The 19898-nt window shown below is 38.1% G+C and overlaps 2 protein-coding genes across 2 annotated transcripts; both read left to right on the forward strand.

The window, feature by feature from the left end:
- The first annotated feature begins 1959 nt into the window (after window positions 1–1959).
- oga (O-GlcNAcase) lies at window positions 1960–15752 on the forward strand. The gene is made up of 18 exons (XM_044135883.1): window positions 1960–2482; window positions 3330–3381; window positions 3477–3574; window positions 3711–3841; window positions 3977–4148; window positions 4237–4335; window positions 4452–4736; window positions 5196–5354; window positions 5435–5625; window positions 5822–6076; window positions 6176–6379; window positions 7039–7213; window positions 10622–10707; window positions 11697–11801; window positions 12684–12775; window positions 12859–13051; window positions 13142–13304; window positions 13715–15752. The coding sequence occupies exons 1-18, from the start codon at window positions 2317–2319 to the stop codon at window positions 13849–13851; spliced, it is 2763 nt and encodes a 920-aa protein (XP_043991818.1). The 5' UTR covers window positions 1960–2316; the 3' UTR covers window positions 13852–15752.
- Window positions 15753–16901: 1149 nt separating this feature from the next.
- npm3 (nucleophosmin/nucleoplasmin, 3) lies at window positions 16902–19009 on the forward strand. Its single transcript, XM_044136614.1, has 5 exons — window positions 16902–17077; window positions 17199–17284; window positions 17440–17559; window positions 17643–17736; window positions 18500–19009. The coding sequence occupies exons 1-5, from the start codon at window positions 17005–17007 to the stop codon at window positions 18613–18615; spliced, it is 489 nt and encodes a 162-aa protein (XP_043992549.1). The 5' UTR covers window positions 16902–17004; the 3' UTR covers window positions 18616–19009.
- The last annotated feature ends 889 nt before the right edge of the window (window positions 19010–19898 follow it).

Below are 19898 nucleotides of genomic sequence, written 5' to 3' on the forward strand. Positions count from 1 at the left end.
TACAAGCCAATCTCTAACTTTTCATTAATCGCCAAAGTTATTGAAAAAGCTGTTTTCAACAATTAAACAGCTTCTTGATGCCTTTCAATCTGGATCCCATGCTCACCACAGTACGGCGGCTGCCCTTGTCAGTGTTCAAAGACATCCACATAGATACAGACTATGGAAGAACCACAGTGCTGGTTCTGTATGACCTCAGTGCAGCATTCAACATTGTTGATACCTGGTTTGGACTCTGGTACAGTACTAAATTGGTTTGAGTCCTACCTAAAGAAGAGGAACTTTTATGCGTCAATAGGTAACTTTTTATTGGAGTGGACAGAAGTGACAAGCAGATGGGGCCCCTCTTATTTAATATTTACATTATCCTGTTGCCTCAGATTATAAGGAAAAAATCTGCATTACAACTATGCAGATGATGCACAGCTCTGCATTATGACTATGAACCCATTCAGAGATAGAGCAAATGCACAGAATAAATCAATGTGTTGATGTGCCATAACTTTCTTCGACTGAACAGAAACAAAACTGAAGTTATTTTCAACCTAAAGAGAAATTATCAAGAGTCAGCATGCACCTTCAGCTATTATAACTGGAAACCACTATTCAGGCCTGAAATCTGTTTAGTGATGGATACAGATCTGAACCTACAGAAACACATGGACAAAAAGTTAGCCATCTATTACCTGAAGTACATTTACAGGATTAAAAAACAAATATCCCAGAAGATCTAGAGAAACTTATTCAAGTGTTTGAGCACATCACCCCAGTTCTAAAGTCTTTAACAATGCCTACTGGTAGCACATATAGACTTTAAAATACTTGTGTTAATTGCTGAAAGACATAGCATCAGAATACATTAGAGATCTGTTATCATATTAACCTTACAGACCACTCAGTTCTATTGGTTCAAATCTACTCTGCATCCCCAGAATTAGAAACAAACATGGAGAACCTGCATTGAGTTTTTACGTTCCACTATTTGGGAATAAACTTCCAGAAAATTGCAAAAATGCTAAAACACTTAGTCCCTTTAAATCAAGGCTAAAGCCTTGTGTGTGTGTGTGTGTGTGGGGGTGTGTGTGTGTGTGTGTGTATATATATATATATATATATATATATATATATATATATATATATATATATATATATATATATATATATATATATATACAGACATACATACATCCATTACAACTTTTGATTCTCTAGTTCTGCAATAGTTGTGTGTTTTTTTTGTTTGTTTAATTACGCTTTATCATGTAAAGCACTTTGAACTGCTTTGTAGATGAGATGTGCTATACAAATAAGCTTAAGTTACTAGCCTGTAAGACCGGTCAAACTCAATTTGTTTATACTATGACATGTTAGCAACTCAATCCATTAGGTATGAGATGATGTTGACTCCTCATAAAGTACCAACAGAAGATCCAAAGATTGGTTGGGAATTGCTGTTAAATGTTTATTTTGTACACTAGCACCTATGTTTATTTGTGTTGGACCATATAGAGGCTTTTCTAAGATCATAAGGTAGGTGAAAAAAAGCACTTTGTTTTTTTCCATCTTCCCAAGAGTATAAATCTGCAATTATTTTATTACCATAGTATGGTGTATTTAAAATGTGAATGAAAGGGGTATCTGTAACCCTAGTCTTTAATTCAGCTTAGCTTTTGTTTTTGATTAATACAATTAACATTTTTTCCATCAACATGTGATTTACTTATTGCAGAAACATAACAAATTATATATATATTTTTTATATGTATATCTAATGTATAGATCATTTTTTAAAATCTTTTTTTTTTTTAAATCTAATTACGTAAATATGTAAAAAGAAATGTGGGTCTTCAGTTGCAATGGCGTCTGCAGAGAAGGTGCTCTCTCTACACTTAAAAGCTTTGCTGTGGTTTGTCACCTAGATCCGGTTCTGACTGGTTTGAACTAGTCTCGTGAGCATGCGCACTCGGTGTAAACAGGAAGAACCAAGCAAAAGTAGGTTAAATTTATCATAAAGCGAAGAGGATGGTCGGATACAGACGGACGAGGGTTTTTCTTACTTTATAAATTTGTCCACATGCGTAGTATTCTTTGTGGCCTAAAACTGATAACAATTTAAGAAACATTTTGCAAAAGCAAGTTTTGAATTTTAGTGAAGAATATAGTCGCTAACACCGTGAGCTTTACCGACGTTACGCGGAGAGTGACGCGGTGGATTTCCTTTGGGGTGCCTGTTTGTTTTAAAAAACCTGCATTTGGTTTGCCGCCTATTTTTTTTTCCTCCGGATTTTGTGATTGTGTCGAGGAAACCCTTGTACGATGGTTCAAAAAGACAAGACTTTAGACACTCCTCCGTTAGATGTTGAACCGAGCCCCAGCCCAGTCTCTGGAGAGGCTTGTGTGGAGGCCCCGGGCCCAGTGGCGGACTCCAGCATCGTAGTGGAAACGACAGGCCACAGAAAATTCATTAGTGGTGTAGTTGAAGGTAATGATAACTAAATATAAAAATGCAATCTATATTAAATAGTATATTATTATTATTATTATTATATCTGTAAACAGTGAGAGATTGAACGTAGAAATGCTGCAGTGATAAGATTCTCTTTGTAATTTATCATTATAACAATGATGTGTTCCCGGAGGCAGGTAAATTAAATTTTAATGAGACTGTGAATGTGACATTAACATAGACTGTGTTGAATGTGGTTGTTTTTTTTCTTTGTTGCACCAAATGCATGCTCGCCATCCAGGGTTTCAGCTCAGTCTGGAAAGCTCTGGAATCTAAATTGATCGCTTAAAAAAATGCAGTAAAAAGATAGATATTTCAAATGTAATCATTTTTCGTCTACAAGATAAAATCGTAATTCATGGGAAATGGAAGATATTGTAGGTCGAGTTACATTCAGGTTTATTCCTTTGTCTTTCATTTGGCCCATGAAAGCGTACCTCGCTCCCCTCCTCCCAACTTATAAAAGACCTATAAAATGGGGGCATTTGGACAACTTTCTGGCCTTTAGATGATCATAGATCATGTTTTCGGATTTTTTTTTTGGCCTCTACATTAATTTAGGTAGTCCAATCCAGACTTATCATTTCAATATATAAATTTGAGAATGCCAAAAGGCTGTAAAATAGTCTAGTAAAATACGATCAAATGGGAAGCCAAAATTAGCATGTGTGCATGCAGCTTTAATGTCCTTTCCAGCTATAATTCATATCTGAGGGGCAAGTTGTTTATTAATGGCAGCCTTGGGGGTCAAAATATGCTGCTGATGTGACTTGAAATGGAAAGAAGACTGCATTGAAACTCGTTATATGTTTTCTCTATGTAGGCTTTTATGGGCGTCCATGGACTATGGAACAGAGAAAAGAGCTGTTCAGAAGGTAATGTGCATTCTTCTAATTAAAGGTATCAATAAAATAATATCAGGTTATTTTGTACTGTGGCACTGATTGTTCTACATTACCAAATTACACAGGCAACAGAAGTGGGGGCTGAACACATACCTTTATGCACCCAAAGACGACTACAAACACAGAATGTTCTGGAGAGAACTGTATTCAGTGGAAGAAGCAGGTGAATATTTTTGACTAAATTTCTCCATAAATTTCTCTTTATGTCCATAGCATAAATATGTTGTGCTTAAGAAACATGAATCATAGTTGCTAACTGTGTGTATTTATTTATTTTTTTAATTTCATCTGTTTTGCAGAACAACTCATGACTTTAGTTAGTGCCGCCAAGGAGCATGGAATAGAGTTTATATATGCCATTTCCCCTGGATTAGACATAACCTTCTCTAATCAGAAAGAGGTTTCTGCACTTAAAAGGAAACTTGATCAGGTATTGAAATATTTTAACACTGGAATAAAATCTTAATCATGGGCACATCCCTAATGTACTACAAATTTACTTCTTTGTTTTTAATACCTGCCATTTTTTCTTTCCCTTCCTCATTTTCTCTGCCCTCCCCTTCAGGTTACTCAATTTGGCTGCAAATCCTTTGCCTTACTTTTTGACGATATTGACCACAACATGTGCCCTGCTGACAAAGAAGTATTCAGCTCTTTTGCTCATGCTCAGGTTTCTCTAACTAATGAAATCTACCAGTACCTGGGAGAGCCTGAAACCTTCTTGTTTTGCCCCACAGGTACTCTGTCTTTCTTTGCAATTTTACCCAGTTCTCAATGCCTGTATTATCATTTATTTAATTATTTTTCTTCTTTGCTGAAATGCAGAGTACTGTGGAACATTTTGCTACCCAAATGTCTCGCAATCCCCCTACCTCCGCACAGTTGGAGAGAAACTCCTGCCTAGCATCGATGCGCTGTGGACAGGTGAGTGTAAAAGTGTCCGTTCATATGAGCGTCATTCCATTAGTTCAACTAAATCTCATTGGTGTTATTGTTGTGGAATAAAATTGTCTGTTTTAATGTGCTGTACTATCTCTTAGGTCCCAAAGTGGTTTCTAAAGACATCCCAGTGGAGTCCATTGAAGAGGTGTCAAAGATCCTGAGAAGAGCCCCTGTTATTTGGGACAATATTCATGCCAATGATTATGACCAAAAGAGGCTCTTTTTGGGTCCGTACAAGGGCCGCTCCACTGAGCTCATCCCCCGGCTGAAGGGAGTCCTTACCAACCCCAACTGCGAGTTTGAATCCAATTTTGTCGCAATTCACACTTTGGCCACCTGGTACAAGTCTAACATGAATGGGGTTCGCAAAGATGTGGTCATGAGTAAGTATGAGCCAAAGCAGCAATCTCGGCATGAAAAATGTTACACTGAGAGTTGCTATGCAGCTTTGAAAAGTTACATTTCTCTCAATTTTACAAGTTTGGACAAGGATACAAATATTTAGAATTATTCTGAAGTCTGCAAAACAAGATTAGATAATCCTATTAAATGAAAACAGTTGCTCTTAAACGGGTTTGTTTTAGATCGTTAAAATGATTTCTACTCAAGGTATTTTGGAATTAGAAGAAATTTGCTTTAAGTAATCTGAAGTTTGCTCAGGGTCTCCCATCCAACCACTTTTATTATCTTTCATACAGGTCCAAATTCCTATGTGTCCTATCCTTACACATAGGAATTTTTTGAAGTTAAATTAAACTTCTGTGTGAACTCTTTACCAATATGAAATTGTGATAATGTAGCATAATGCTTGTGAGTTATTAATTTGCGTCTCTCTGGACCAGCTGACGGTGAGGACAGCACTGTGTCCATCCAGATCAAGCTTGAGAATGAAGGCAGTGATGAGGAGCTGGAGACAGACATGCTCTACAGCCCTCAGCTCGCTTTAAAGCTCGCTCTGACAGAGTGGCTTGCAGAATTCAGTGTGCCTCTCCAATACAACAGTAAGAGCAATCCCAATAAATATTTTAGGTGCCGTGTTTTTTAAGTGAAAACCCAGTGGATTGACCCTGTGCTCCTTCAGGCCGACAGGTGCCTCAGAGTGGTGCCAAAAGCACGGCCATTGATGTATCTTCCATGACAGCTTCGTCCCTTTGCTCTTCCACGTCAGTCACTACTGTGTTCCAGCAGCCCATTATGTCTCCTGCAATGCCCCCTCTGCTCCTCGATCCCCTCCCACACTCCTTTTCAAAAACAGCTGAAGAGGTAGAAGAGGTGAGATTTAAATTGTTGTATAGTTAATTCTAACAATTATTCATGATTAACAAGGAACAAAGTTGTTTATGATTTGTGTTTGTGTCATGAAATAATGCTGTATCCTTTCTCATTCCTGCACCCGTCTCATTACACTGTTGTTTTCAGGTGCTTTTCAAAAAAAATAAAATAAATATGATTTACTGTGTCTATGCAGGTGGATGTGGAAAAGAAGGATTCAGATGAGGAGCCCATGGAGATGGTGGTAGAGAAGCTGGACGAGCCAGAGGCAGAAGCCGATCCAGAAGAGAAAGACGTCGCTCCCATCTTGACTGACAAAATGGCCGAGGACCTGAAACCCATGGATACAGACAAGGAGAGTCTGGCTGAATCCAAGTCCCCAGAAGAGTCAATCCAGGAGGATTCTGGGAGTGATATTGCTCCTATGCAGACGGATGATCAACTCAAACAGGTACTAAGATTCTTTATATTTGAAGCTTAGGACAAAAGTATTGCAGAATAAACCTCTAAGTTCAAATTTTTCTTATTTTTATTTTTTTTAAATCATCAGGATCTGTATGTGCCCGGCCCCGACGAGAAGCCTCTGTTCACACCAGAACTTCCAACACTCGAGGACCTGTGTCTCCTGGCTGAGCTCTTTTACTTGCCTTATGAACATGGACCCAAGGCCACACAGATGTTAAAGGAGTTCAACTGGTTGAGAGCCAACAGCAGCGTCGTCAGCGTCAACTGTAAGAGAAAAGAAAGTGAAAAGGTGAGATGATTCTCTAAGCCGGACTTTTCTGAAGAGAGAGACATCTGTGTGAGAACTGAGGTGCATTATTAACGGACCAGCTGGTAATGGAGTTGAAAACAAAATGGTGGATGTGTACTACCCTCAGTGTCCATTGGGTGGTGTTGGTATGATGATAAACTGGATGCTTGCACAGTGTTGAGCCATTCTTGTTTGTTTAAACAGCTCCCCTCATATTGAGTCATCTGTTATTTTAGCTCAGTACAGTAAAAAAACACAGGTATAAACAACAGAAAGATCAACCCTTTAATTATTTAAGCTATATTTGAGGAAAAAATTCACTGTCGTATATTAAACCAAAATTATATATTTTCTGTGAAAAAGTTGGAACAAGAAATCTTAAGATTTATGCTGTAGTTTTCACTAAATGAATTCATTCCAGTTGAGTTCAAACACAAATAACAACAAAGACAAGCTGGTTTAATTCACCTCCAGATCAGATCAAACCAAAACAAAGCAGGCAGATTGATTCTGTTTAAAAAGCCTGTTGCTATTAAACAGTTACCTAAGGAAGAGAGGCCGATTAATTGAGCTGTGATTTCACATCCCAAATCGAGCATTAATGAACCCCTTATGATTAACAATGAGTATTTATTATCTTTCTGGCTCTTTACATTCAGGTGGCTGAATGGCAGCTGCGGGCGGAGAAGTTTCAAGACATGTGCTGCTCCGTTATCCACATGTTCACACGGCTGTCCAACACAGCCAACCGCACCATCCTGTTCGACCTCTACCCTTACATCTGGGACATCAAGAGCATCATGTCTATGGTCAAGTCTTTTGTCTTGTGGCTCGGTACGTATTGAGGAGCTTTGGGACCTTTTCGTCTTGGCAAAAAAAAAAGAAAAAAGTATCTTAGCATCCAATATGTATACACAAACACGTATTTGTTAAAAGAAACTTTCTGAAAATTAGATCTAATGGAGCAAACACTTAGATAAGTTATTGATTAGGAGCATAGATTTAATAAGTGAGGTTTATTTAAATTTTCAAATTTTAGCATCTTCACAAAACATTTGTACATGACAGTAATCTGAAGTTAGTTCTATAAGCAATCGAAGATCCTATTATAGATCAGTTTTGCACAGATTAAGCAGAATGCGTCAAAGAAATTCCTCCTTTTGAACACATGTTGATTGTTTTCTGTAATTTACATGTTTTTACGTCAGACTGAATGCCGCTTGCACTGCTAGCAGCCTCCCTGTTTATCCAACAAAAAGTTCAGCATTTAAGATATCCAGTATAGATACCACTACAGGGTTACTGCTGCTTGCTGTGTGTCCAGTAACATCACTGCTACATTACCACTCAGACACACTTGCCTCCATTTCTGTCTGTGGGGACGGGCATAGGGAAAATCCCTATCCCCCCTGTTTCATGCCCTGGCGCGCACGCGAGCTTGGAGAGCAAGTTGACTGACTCATTGTTGAAGGCCATTCTGGTGCATAGAGAAAAATAAACTCAAACATATCTGAAGTGTTTTAGCTGAAAGTATTTGAAATATTGCTGAGAATATTTTTTTGCAAAATTGCCTCAGAGACGAGGCCTCGAGATGGATGATGATTATCACCTGATTTGTTACCACAGTCTGTATTAGGCATGGGCCGGTATGAGATGCTCGCAGTACAAATACTGAAACTTGCATAAAATACAGAAAATCAATAATCAATCCTACTGCAAAAAAAAATTTAACCTATTGTTATAATATCTATAAAATCAGAACACCAGCTAAAAGTAGTATAACTTAGATGTTTACTAACCTGAAATGTGTATTTCATTTTTAATTTTATTTGTGGGATAGCACACTTATAACACAAATTAGCTATATAATTAATAATCTGCTTAGGTAGAGAAGAAATGCTGCTTGTAGCTTGCCAAATGTAGTTCTTAAGCTGTAGTATTTAATGAGAGCGATGTAGTCCTCCTTTAGTTAAACGCAATCACTGTCCACACTTTTTTAAAATTAGAAACATTTCCAAGCATATGATTTTGTCTTTCCTGTAAATGAGGGAGAGGTTTTGTAGTTCTATAGCCAGCTGGTGATATCAGGAATAGGTGGGGGAGGGTCAGCACTGCATTTCTCTGGGAGAAATCGGAGTATTCAAGCTATAATTTTTCACAGCGATGTAAAGGTGTCGTAGCAACAACCGGCTCATGCCTGATTTTTATTGTCAACCTTTAAAGAAAGGAGGTGGTCTCTTGCCGTGGCAGCAGACGTGCCTCTTCGCACTTGTGTGCGGTTAAACACTGGATACAGTTTGAGTGGCATCCACTATTGGAACGACGTCTCATTCTTTCAGAGTTGCATTGATTACCCAGAAGCACCAGCATGGCCTGTAGGTTACTTCCTGTAACCCAGTTTCATTCACAGGTTTCTTCCCTGTTCAGCTACTTTGTAAAGCTGGGATCCTAGCCAACAGAACACAGCAGGCAGCAAAACCTGCTCTGGAAAAAGGCTTCACTTCACACATTACACGTCTGACTTTACCTAAAATGGACATATTTTTCTATAAGCCAGAGACACTGAGAAAATCAGTCTCCATATTTATTTAATTAGATTTTTATCTGCTGCCGTGTTGCGCAGTTTCTTAACGCTATGTTTGTTTGTTACCAAACACGAGTTGTCTCATCAGTTGACATGAATTTCCCTTGATGGAAGCCTTGCAGCCGGCACTTAGTCGCAATCTCCCTAAATGTTGTACTAAGAACACTTACTAATAACTATTTTCTACTGTTTTCTCCCTTCACTATGTACAGATGGAAGAATCCACAGTACAAGTTTCTACTGCTATTGGATCGACAGTGGCCGATGTATGCACAATGCAGGCGTTGTCTCTTTCCTTGGTTCATGTTTGAATTTGAGCGTAATTCTTTTTTTTTTTTTTTTTTTTTCAAACCAAATTTGTTTATGTAAAACGATTGAATTGGAGGAAAGAAAACAACCCTCCGGATGAAGTCACATCCTGCGCAGCGATTTTTAAGCTTGAATTCCAGTGGTTAACTCCAAAAATTTCTCTCTTTAGCGGCATCTTCCTAACTTGTTTTTTGTTTCTGTCAGTAGGCCTAAATAAACTCTCAGACCAGCCTGATGCACCTGCCCAGAGGAACTTGAGTTTTGGCCTCAGCATTAATTTGACACGTTTCTAAATAGAGGAAGGAAGCTCACATCCACAGTAGCTGGATTAAAAACAAGCAGTCACTCCTGCTTCTTGTTTACATTCAGTTGATTCTGGTGGAGGTAAATCCACAGAGATTGAGCTCTTTTTTTTTTTTTTCTTAAAAAATAAGTGAGTAATGTTCAGTTCAGGGTTCCTTCATGCGGGTGCATCTGCGTGCTGTGCTGTCAGCTCTTCCCAGGACATTGTTTTGATCAGTGTGAGGTTCATGTGTAAAGCAGGGTTAGGCTTCCTGCACGCGCGCTGCATTTGGCTGGTCACATGACAGGGCTTCTTGTCAACCAGGTTCAGACTTTGTTAGCAGCTGTTTTATTCAATCTGTTAAAGGACTGTGCGTGCTTTAGATATAAGTTTTCTCTGCTGTGTTTTGACCTCGGAGTCATCTTTTATTTTTATTGTCTTTTTTTAACTTTTTTTTTTTTTTTTTTTACTTAGAGTTCTTTTATCTGTGGCTTTTGATATAAAACTGAGAGGCCCTTTAACTCTGGGAGTGTGCTGACTTCCTCTCGTTCAGTCTTCCTGGTTTTTAATGACTCGTGCTCCCCCCGTCATGTGACAAGGCAGATAAAATGAGAATGTGACTTCACACGGGGTGCTAAGATCAGTGGGGTGATGGCAGCTAAAGCTTTCTGTTGTGAGCCATAGACAGAATAGTTTATCCCACTGTTGGTCAGTATGTTCCATCAGCAGGAGAAGTATTACCTTTCTTTACACGCAAAGGTTGGAGGAGATTAAGAAAATGAGCCGATAACCTGCAGACTGAGATTTATAGCCGGTTAATTTCATTGCTGAACACATAATCTTGCTTTTGAGTTTCACCATAATTCCACAAACATGAGATTTAGATGCCTGAACCCCATTACATCATTGAAGTATTTTTATGCATCACCAATTTGTTCCATTTTATGTTTTAATGATTAAAAAAATAATTTATATTACATATTGCCCCCTTCATTCCCCACTCCTTTCATCTGTATCAGAGCCCCATCCTGTGGTAACAATGTCCGCTTGGCTCTGCTCCTAACAGGGTGTCGTAGTCAGTCATCAGCACAATTCCCTAAAGGAGAACAAGAGTCCTGGGCCTTTAGGGGAGGTCTAGCAGGAGAGTTCCAGGTATCTAATGCACCGAAATAATGGCAATAAAACAAAAAAACAAAAAAAAAACAGTGCTGTGGAAGACGATGGTAAATGTGCGTAGGTTTGATGAGGTTTGGTCTGTCAAAGGTGAGCTGATTGTAACAAACTAATCCTGTAGCATCCAGGTTTTTAACTGTGGAGAGTTATCAGACTCTATGGGTGGAATGGCAATTTCCCCCTATTTCATAAAAGAGCCTAAAGCTGTAAAAAAACAATTTGCCGTGGCGTTTTCTGGTTGACGTCTTCTAGTTTCTTTCAGCAGCTGCCAAAGGAGATGCTGTTTTTCCCTGGCGCAAGCGGCGCAAGCGAGCATGGCTAGGTTTTATTTTCATGACATGTCGTTTCTTTGCAGGAAAGCACAGCGCAAAAAAAATTATAAGTAAAAAAGACCCCTGTGTCATGAAAGCGCCGCAGCAAAAAAAAAGCATCAGCGCAAGCGGGAGAACTCCAAGATTAAACACACCAGCCTCCTCTCTGAAACACCACTTCCATTTGGTTGAGCAAAAGGACTCCAATTTGATTTCCACCCCTCTGGTTTTTTTTTCTTCGAGTTCTCCGTATTTCTGTGCCAGCATCATTATTTTTCTCAACAGGAGGGTCCTGCGCAAGCGTAATATTGCGATGCCTTACCAAAGGGAAAGGAGCATCTCCTTGAGCCAGTAAAGCCTTAGTCAGACCAAAACGAAACCCTCACTTCACTGCGTTTGCAAACACATGTCTTTTTCTCTGCTCCAAGGAAAAAGTTAGAAAAAAAATGTGATATTTGCTCTAGTTGTCCACTGTCAGACCAACAAGGAACTCTGGGCCATTGATTAATCTTAACTTTCAAAGTCCTTCGCTGTCGTTTGTGGTTCGTTTTGGGTTGACAGTGGCACGACTTGGCAAATGCACAGTTAGGCAGTCAACCGAAGCAACAGACTGCCTGTTCTCCGTTAGACTGAACCTCTTTGTTTTGATACCCACAGAGATTGTTGCCAATAGATGGGGCAAACGATCTTTTCTACCAGCCTCCACCTTCTCTGCCAACCTCCAAAATCTATACCATAAGGCCATACTATCCCAAAGATGAGGTAACGTCCCTTTGATTGTAGCCGTACTTTGGTGTGCCGCGTTTCTGTAGCAATTTGCTCAGCAATCTGTAAGCTACTGTTGTACTGGTGAAATAGGAGCGATTGGTCAAAACTAATCAATTGTTGAAAAAAATACTTAACAGATAACTTCAGGGTGCCAACGATGGAATTTGATTTCCTTATTTTTACAGCTAATTGATTATTGAAGTAATAACTAATTTTGTAATCAAATAATCATTAACTGGAGCATTCAGACTCTAAAACATGCCATTGACTGGAAGAACAACACCCTCAGAGCAGTAATTAGGACAAAACTGTTCAAAATTACATACCTTTCACATTTAAGAGAAAATTCTTCTTTGTCTGTAGATATGTTCTACCTAGAACTCCTCAAGTGATAGTTTTAGATTTGCCCGTTTCAAATTCTATATCAAATACTATTTAGCACCAATTTTTAATCAAAATACTTGTCAATAGATTGACCCTGTCCCATATTTACTCATGGAAATGTTTACCTGCAGATGCATCCTTTGCCACAAATCATCAATCATTTTTTAAAGAAATGCTATGTTGCTTTGCTTTAGACAATAAAATGTTTATTTAAAAAGCTAATTGTCTAAATGCATTTTCTCAAGCATTTCTAATATTGCATAAAATAAACTTAAGTGGCCAAATGAAAAAACTGCAGAATGTGCCAATTTACTTTTTCTGATAACTCAGAAAAAGTAATCGGATGACTTATCAAGCCAATTACTCGATTAGTCCTCCGAATAATTGCTTGAATAAAGATTGCTGAAATAATTGTTAGCTCTAGTAGCTATTAGCCAGCTTCCTCTGAGAGCGTAAAACTTACGTGATCGCTGTGTCTTGCTTCTATTTCAGGCTGCAGTTTATAAAATCTGTAAGGAAATGTACTGCGAAGGGATGGAAGATGAGCCATTCGCTGAGGGGGAACCCGACCTCATTGGGGACAGGTAAAACATCAATACAAAAGTTGCCATCGACCTTTGAGATGAAACCGACAAGTAGTTGTGAGTAACCAAACACCTGATTGCAGGCTAGTTGGAGGACTGCTGACGGTGAGCTCAGACTATGGGTTCGTACTGGAAGATGACGAGGGGATCTGCGGTTACGCTCTCGGCACCGTAGATGTGAAGCCTTTCATCAAGAAGTGCAAGTTGAGCTGGATTCCCTTCATGCAGGAGAAATACCACAAACCAGACTGTGAAAAGGATCTGTCTGAGGCCGAGGTACGATCTCACTTCATCTGGATTGGCATCCTGCAGCACAGTGTCTCCTGTTATTGACTATATTGCATGGTCTATGTTTCATTTCTGTAGAAGATGATTCTGAGTTTTCATGAGGAGGAGGAGGAGGGTCTGCCGGACTCTTTCCTGTCCAATTTCCCATCTCTCATTAAGGTGGACATTCACGCCAAAGTCACTGACCCCAGTGTGGCCAAAAGCATGATGGGATGTCTGTTATCTTCTCTTAAGGCCAATGGTAAGTAGCAGCTATCCCAAAGATTGGCCTCCCTGTATGTTTTTAAGGGTAGTGTAAGAATTCACAGGATCAAAATGAGCAACATGTGTGTGTTTTGAGTTATGTTATGTTTGTAATTGTAAAACTTCTTTTTAGGCCAAATAGTTCACTCAGTCTAACTCAGTTTCAGGCTCTAGGTGGCCAAAGTTGGTAGAGATGTTTCCCAAAATCACTTTCCACAGGTGTTTCTGCAAAATACTGACTCAGAGTTGCTGAATACAAATCCATGCCACGCTTTTAATATTTTTTGAAATCCGTAATTTCTCCCACGTCACTTGCACATCTTTGATCTGTTTAAATACATTTCTATCAGAATACATCTAAATCTGATTGTCACATGATTAGTTTTTTTTTCTTCTTCTTCCTCTTAGGTTCCCATGGTGCTTTCTGTAAAGTTCGTCAGACTGATAAACGAATGTTGGAGTTCTACAGTAAACTGGGATGTTTTGAAGTGGCCAAAATGGACGGCTTTCCCAAAGACGTCATCATTATGGGACGCAGCCTTTGAAGAAACGCAGTCTTGCGATCTTGATCTTGCTCCGTCGCAAGATCGAGTCAACACACCTTAAGCATTTTTGGTACCTTCATGTGGATAAAACTTTGGTTATTTTTATACTGCCATTAAATTTGGGCTTGCCCCAGGATGTGCTGTGATTTTTGGACTTTGTGAAAAACAAGCACAAGAATCGCACAGAAACCATAATCCACCCTTAATGGGTGTAGCTCAGTTGGATTTGGCAGTTCAAGAGCCGAAATATCCAAAAAGAGGTCTGTGGCCGCTCCCAGGTAGTAACATCAAATCTGGCCCTTAGGATCGTTATTGTAGGACCCCAAGACTTCCCTCCATTCATCATCCCTCTGAAAAAGAAGATGGTCGTAAACAGCTGCAGCTATGAGAAAAAGGTGGCTCCTAACCTGGGCTGGCAAACAACCTTCAGCCTATTTTGTAATTACACAATAAAGATGTTGACGGGAGTTGGACGTCAAACAGGAAAAGAGATGCTAAAAGAATGTTTTGTGTTAATTTTTTTTTTTCTACATGTTAGACTGGGAGATGAAAACCTGAACATCAAAGAAAGTGTTGATGAAAATTAGCCAAGGTGTTCTTTGAACTTTTGCTCAAGTAGCTGCTAACATTTGCTAAGCGATAGAAAAGCTCCTACGTGTTTACAGTTTGCTACTCATTTTTTAGTTGCATTTCTTTGCTTCACTCCCCTCCCGCAATCACTTATTAGATCTTCATATTTGATTATTCATTTAATTTTAAAATCTGTAGCATCTTCTGGGGCTTGCTTTCCATTATTTTTCTCATGTTTTTCTTTTTTTTTGTACGTTTAGTTTGCTTATGCTTTTCTAGAGATTGTTAAGCTATGTGCATTGAGTTTTTTCCTAATTGCAGTGGAATATCTACTTGATTTCCCCCTGTCGTGATTTTTTATTTTTTTATTTTTTTTTTTTAAAGAAATTAAAATGTATCATTGGGACCAAAATATTTTAAGTTTCAGTAGCCTTTGGGTTTAGGTGCATTGGTTAAAAATACTTCACTTCTACTGTAGTTAGACTGTTTGTTGTACACTTAAAGTTATTTAATCACTGCTTCACATTAACCTCTGGAATCTCATACTTTCATTCAAATGAATGTAATCTCAGACGGGCCTCTGTTGGTGGTTCCATGTGTTTCAGCTGCAGCTTTAAAACTGTAGCTAAGTTACTGTTGGCCTTTTTCTACCCGTGTGTTGATTGTTTCCTGTTCCGACTCATTTCCATTTGGTTCTGCAAATGTACAGTTTTTCATTTTTTCTTTTTGGTGAAGCACTTTGGCTAATAACAGGCGAGTTCTGTTGGTTAAATGAAGATCAGCGGTTGCTGTCCCGTAGCTGCCTGTTTCCAACCTGTACAGTCGTAACGTGCATGAGGTGTGTTGGATTTGCTGTGGCTGACATTGGTTACAGTTGCCTCTGATGTTGCATAAAAGAGGAAGCATGCCACTTTGAACTACATGCATAAAAGTGTTGTGCTTAGATGGTTTGTAAATATCGTTTGTGAAGTTATAAAAAGGTTTTGTATATTATTTTTGAGAATTGCTTCCATTCTGTTTTAGTGGAAAGAAAGCAGAATGTTGACCCCTTGTTAGACAGAGCCGTCCCACTGGTCAACAAGGAATGAAACTAGCTAACAGACCTGCTCTTCTGCAAATGAAGTTGGTTTTTAGTTTCTTGACTCTTCCAAGAGGATATTTTACAGTTTGATGCTTGTGATTTTTTTTTTATTTTTTTTTGCCAGCTGCAGATATCCCTCAGACCGTACATTTCAGGTTTGGGGATAGGATGGGAGTCATTAAAGTGACTGTTTATTTCTGTACAAATTTCTATGTAAGATAACATTAAACTAATAAATCATATAAAGATCCTGGTTTGTGTCTTTGTTTCACTATTTTTTTATTATCAATCTATAATGTCAAAACTGAAAGGGTGATGAGAGATGCTTAGTTTTACATACCTAAATATTTCTATGCCTACATTTTCTCAGTTTGTTTAGTGTGTGTGTGTCACGTGTGATTTATGGTTAAAGATCACATGTTGATAATCTGAAAATATTGCAAAACAATAAAATTTAAGTAAAAACTTTTTGAAAGTTTTTTTTTTAATATAAGGTTTCTTTTCAAAGATTATGGTCAGCAATGTTTTGGGGGTTTTTTATTTTTTTTTTTTTTTACTAAATTGCTAGGAAAATCCTAATCTGAACAGATGTATGACAACCAAATTATATTTTAAGAGTTTAAATTCTCACTTTTACAACCCCAAAACTTAGGTTTGTGTTGTAAAGAATTACAATATTTAATACCGCCTTCGATAGTTGCATGTTTTATTTTCATATTGATAATTTTGATTAGAAAAAAAAATAACTTTTTTCAGATATTTAAGAGTAGGGTTTTGGGTACTGATATTTGAAAATGCAGCAATAAAACCTTATTGCGGTGTGCCCTCAATAAGAGATTAGTACATCTACTTCGAGTGTACAAATCATATTTTTGGAATTTGCTTTTTTTTTTGTTGTTTTATATTTTGTTTTAAATGTACGTTTATGCTTATTAAAATGAAGAATCAGATTTCTGCGCTTGGCACCAATCTTACTTAACGATACCTTACTAATTTCAGAAAAGTGGAATTTCTAGAAATTGCAAGCACTGTCCTGAACATTGTTGTTGTTATTATTATTATTATTATTATTATTATTATTATTATTATTATTATTATTATTATTATTATTATTATTATTATTATTATTATTATTATTATTATTATTATTATTATTATTATTATTATTATTATTATTTATTACACTTTATACCCCCATTAATTTCCGCTGTTTTGTTTTCCAAAGAGCTATTGCTGTTTTAAGGTGTTCATACATAATTCACTTTCGAAAATAAATCAAAAAGGAAGGCAGGATAAATATACATCAGAAAGAAAATGCACTAGCAAGTGATTTTATTTCCTTGACGGTGATTGGTCGAGAGAACCAAAACAAAAATCAGATCAGCTCGCGCATAAATATGACGTACCTCTTTCGCCCTTGCTTTGCGACGCTCTCCTTTTTACAGAGCGTTGGATTATTTTAAAAATTTAGGATCTAAGCCAACTTTTGACGCTTCTACAAAATGTCTTTCACTGAAGAGGAATCCTCGGTCCTTCGACCTACCACCGAGCCAAAGTTGGAGAGCTTCTTGTTCAGTAAGAATAGTTTAATCAGTTTCAAATGTTGCTCTCACGGCGCACACGTGGATTTTTGGATGCTATGAAGTCTCGTGTTATGCTGCTGTATATACATTTCATGGTTTTCTTTTAATTCCAGCCTGCGAGCTGTCTTCTAAAGTACCCTTCTACACTTTCCAAGGAGATGAAGAAGACGATCTCGAACACTTTCTGGAACTTAGAACCGTATGTTCCGTTTTTACTGTGGTCTTTTATGCGCACGTTACGTCTGTCGAGGTCTTTAGCCTCGATTTTGCAACTTTGCAAACCCATTATCAGATTTTATTTTTTACTTGGATTTGTGTTGCAGATATGCAGATAGATAACTATTATTTCCTCAGATTTGCCTTGGTGTGGGAGCCAAGGAGGAGAGTAACGTGGTGGAGGTAATGGCCATTAACCACGTGGGAAAGAAAATATCTGTACCCATAGCCAACGTTCATATCAAGTGTCTACCCATGGTAAGTTAATCACATAGTCAGACATCATAAAGATGACTCTGTCCTGAATTTGACTTACTATTTTGTTTCTTCCTTTTTTTTAGGTGAGTCTGGGAGGGTTTGAACTAAAAGCTCCAGTGACTCTACGACTCAAAGCTGGAACAGGACCAGTTTCTGTCAGCGGCCTGCACCTTATCGGTAACTTTTACTCTGATACAGGCTGCTTGCAAACCGTTCACACACTTTGGAAACTTTCACATTTTGTCAAGTTACACAAATATGAATATGCTGAATTGGGATTTTATATGCTGTATGGACAAATGCAAAGAAAGACAGAATTTTAAAGGTCACATGGTTTTAAGTTTGTTTTTTTTTCTTTCTTTTTATTCTAAAGAGTGACATTTTCCCACATTCTTCCTCAGTTTGAGTCATTTCCAGGCTTTGACTAGGCCAGGGGTGGGCAATCCTGGACCTCGAGGGCCGGTGTCCTGCAACTCTTAGATGTCTCCCTGGTCCAACACACCTGAATCCAACAGCTGAATCACCTCCTAAGTTCTCCAGAGTCCTGCTAATGACCTCATTATTTGATTCCGGGGTGTTGAAGTAGAGATACATCTAAAAATTGCAGGAGACTGACCCTTGAGGCCTGGAGTTGCCCACCCCTGGACTAGGCCATTTGAACACTTCTAAGCCATTCCATTTCAACTTTGACTTTATCATACTGAAAGGTGAAACTCCACCCAGGTCCCAAGACTTTCACAGCCTCTTAATCGTTTTAGTTTTCCAGAACTGACCTGTTCTTAGCTCGGTGCATTTTCCCTATCAACTCTCACCAGTTAAAAAAATTCCCACCACCGATGGCGTTTGAGTGATTTGCAGTGTTTTAGTTTTCAAGCAATAACCCCTTTGTAGAGCTGGTCCATTATTAAATTCTGATCCTGTCTCTACCTTTCTTTCTCAGTCAAACCGAATGAAGACTCTGATCTGTCTGAGGAGGAAGAAGAGGAGGACGAAGAGGACGTTGAGGAAGAAGAGCTTCCTGCTGTCAAACCAGCAAAGAAGAAGAAGAACCAGTAGACAAAAAGGACACTTAAATGGCTGCCGATGTGAGAAGTGATCAGGTTTTTTTTGGTACCAGATGGACAGATTTTACACCCTCTTCCACACAGCTGTGTGAAAGCTCAGCGCGGTGGCAGTTAAACACGGCGTTAAAATTATTGGATAAGACAGGTATTTGAATAAGAAGTGTTTTTTGATATCAAAATATTCATTTTTTTTTTTTTACTGTGTATATAGTGACATTCCTGTTGTAGTAATTTCACTGCACCATCACTGGTGGGAGGAAAAAACCCACGCCTGTTGCCGCCAGCCAATGCTAATGTCATTTATAACATTGTGTTTGTCCTGTTCAAGGAAGACATGTTCTGAATGAAATAGATTTATATGCAGTTCAATAAATGTTTGACAATTATCTTCAGTGTTGAAAATACGTTTTGCTCAGAATTTTGCATACACTCTCAGGAATGCATCATTTCTGTGCTTTTTGTGATTTTATCTAAGTAGTTCTCATTTCAGGCTGGTTTATTATGCAACTTCAATGGATTTCACAGCTTATTTTACTGTGCATTTTCTTGAATCATACAGATGCGTCTCAGATTAGAATATTATTGAAAAGTTTATTATTTTAGTGCATTACACTGTTTTCAAGCCTTTATTTCTGTTATCATTTTCTGCTTGCAGCTAATGAAAATGTTTAATATTAAATCCTGGTCCAATAAACATTTTCAGTATAGATGTGGGCTTAATGAAAAATATGTTGGGTACCTGTTTAAAACTTATTTCACATCAGATTTTGTGACCCATGGAGGGAAGTATTTTGGTGCAAAATATGCGCTACAAACCCAGAGCAAAAGTAAGATACTGGCTGAACCCGATGAGTCATTTACAGGAACATGAATCCTGTACAAACAGACTGGAAAACCCAATCAGAGATGAAGAAACTATTGCAAATGTAAAATAAGAAAGATTATAGCTCGCATAATGCATTAAGACCTTCATTTGTGATGCGATAAAACTAAAATTGACCATAATAATCTTGATTGCGTATAAAAAAAAAAGGTAAATGGTGTCTAGGCTCAAGGATACAATCTCAACTGAGAAGTTCCATTATAACGCCACCACTGAATGAAGCCCAGTTTTAATGGGCTTGTTTGCACTATAAGCTCCCTTTTATTGTCTGTAATCCAGAGGTGTCCAAACTTTTGTCTTTTTATCATATTTTCTGTTACCCTAATTAAAAAAATATCTCCCATCTACACCAACAATGACACCCCTTCTATAATGTCTGCTAACTGACTTTA

This window comes from Gambusia affinis, linkage group LG13, assembly GCF_019740435.1.
Source record: "Gambusia affinis linkage group LG13, SWU_Gaff_1.0, whole genome shotgun sequence".
Taxonomy (NCBI): Eukaryota; Metazoa; Chordata; class Actinopteri; order Cyprinodontiformes; family Poeciliidae; genus Gambusia; species Gambusia affinis.

Coding starts and splice junctions, on each gene's coding strand:
- oga (XM_044135883.1), top strand. CDS start 2,317: ATGGTTCAAAAAGACAAGACTTTAGACACTCCTCCGTTAGATGTTGAA. Junction 5,626..5,821: donor CAGCTGAAGAGGTAGAAGAG/GTGAGATTTAAA, acceptor GTGTCTATGCAG/GTGGATGTGGAAAAGAAGGA. Junction 12,776..12,858: donor CCCGACCTCATTGGGGACAG/GTAAAACATCAA, acceptor ACCTGATTGCAG/GCTAGTTGGAGGACTGCTGA.
- npm3 (XM_044136614.1), top strand. CDS start 17,005: ATGTCTTTCACTGAAGAGGAATCCTCGGTCCTTCGACCTACCACCGAG. Junction 17,285..17,439: donor ACTTTCTGGAACTTAGAACC/GTATGTTCCGTT, acceptor TTATTTCCTCAG/ATTTGCCTTGGTGTGGGAGC. Junction 17,560..17,642: donor ATATCAAGTGTCTACCCATG/GTAAGTTAATCA, acceptor CCTTTTTTTTAG/GTGAGTCTGGGAGGGTTTGA.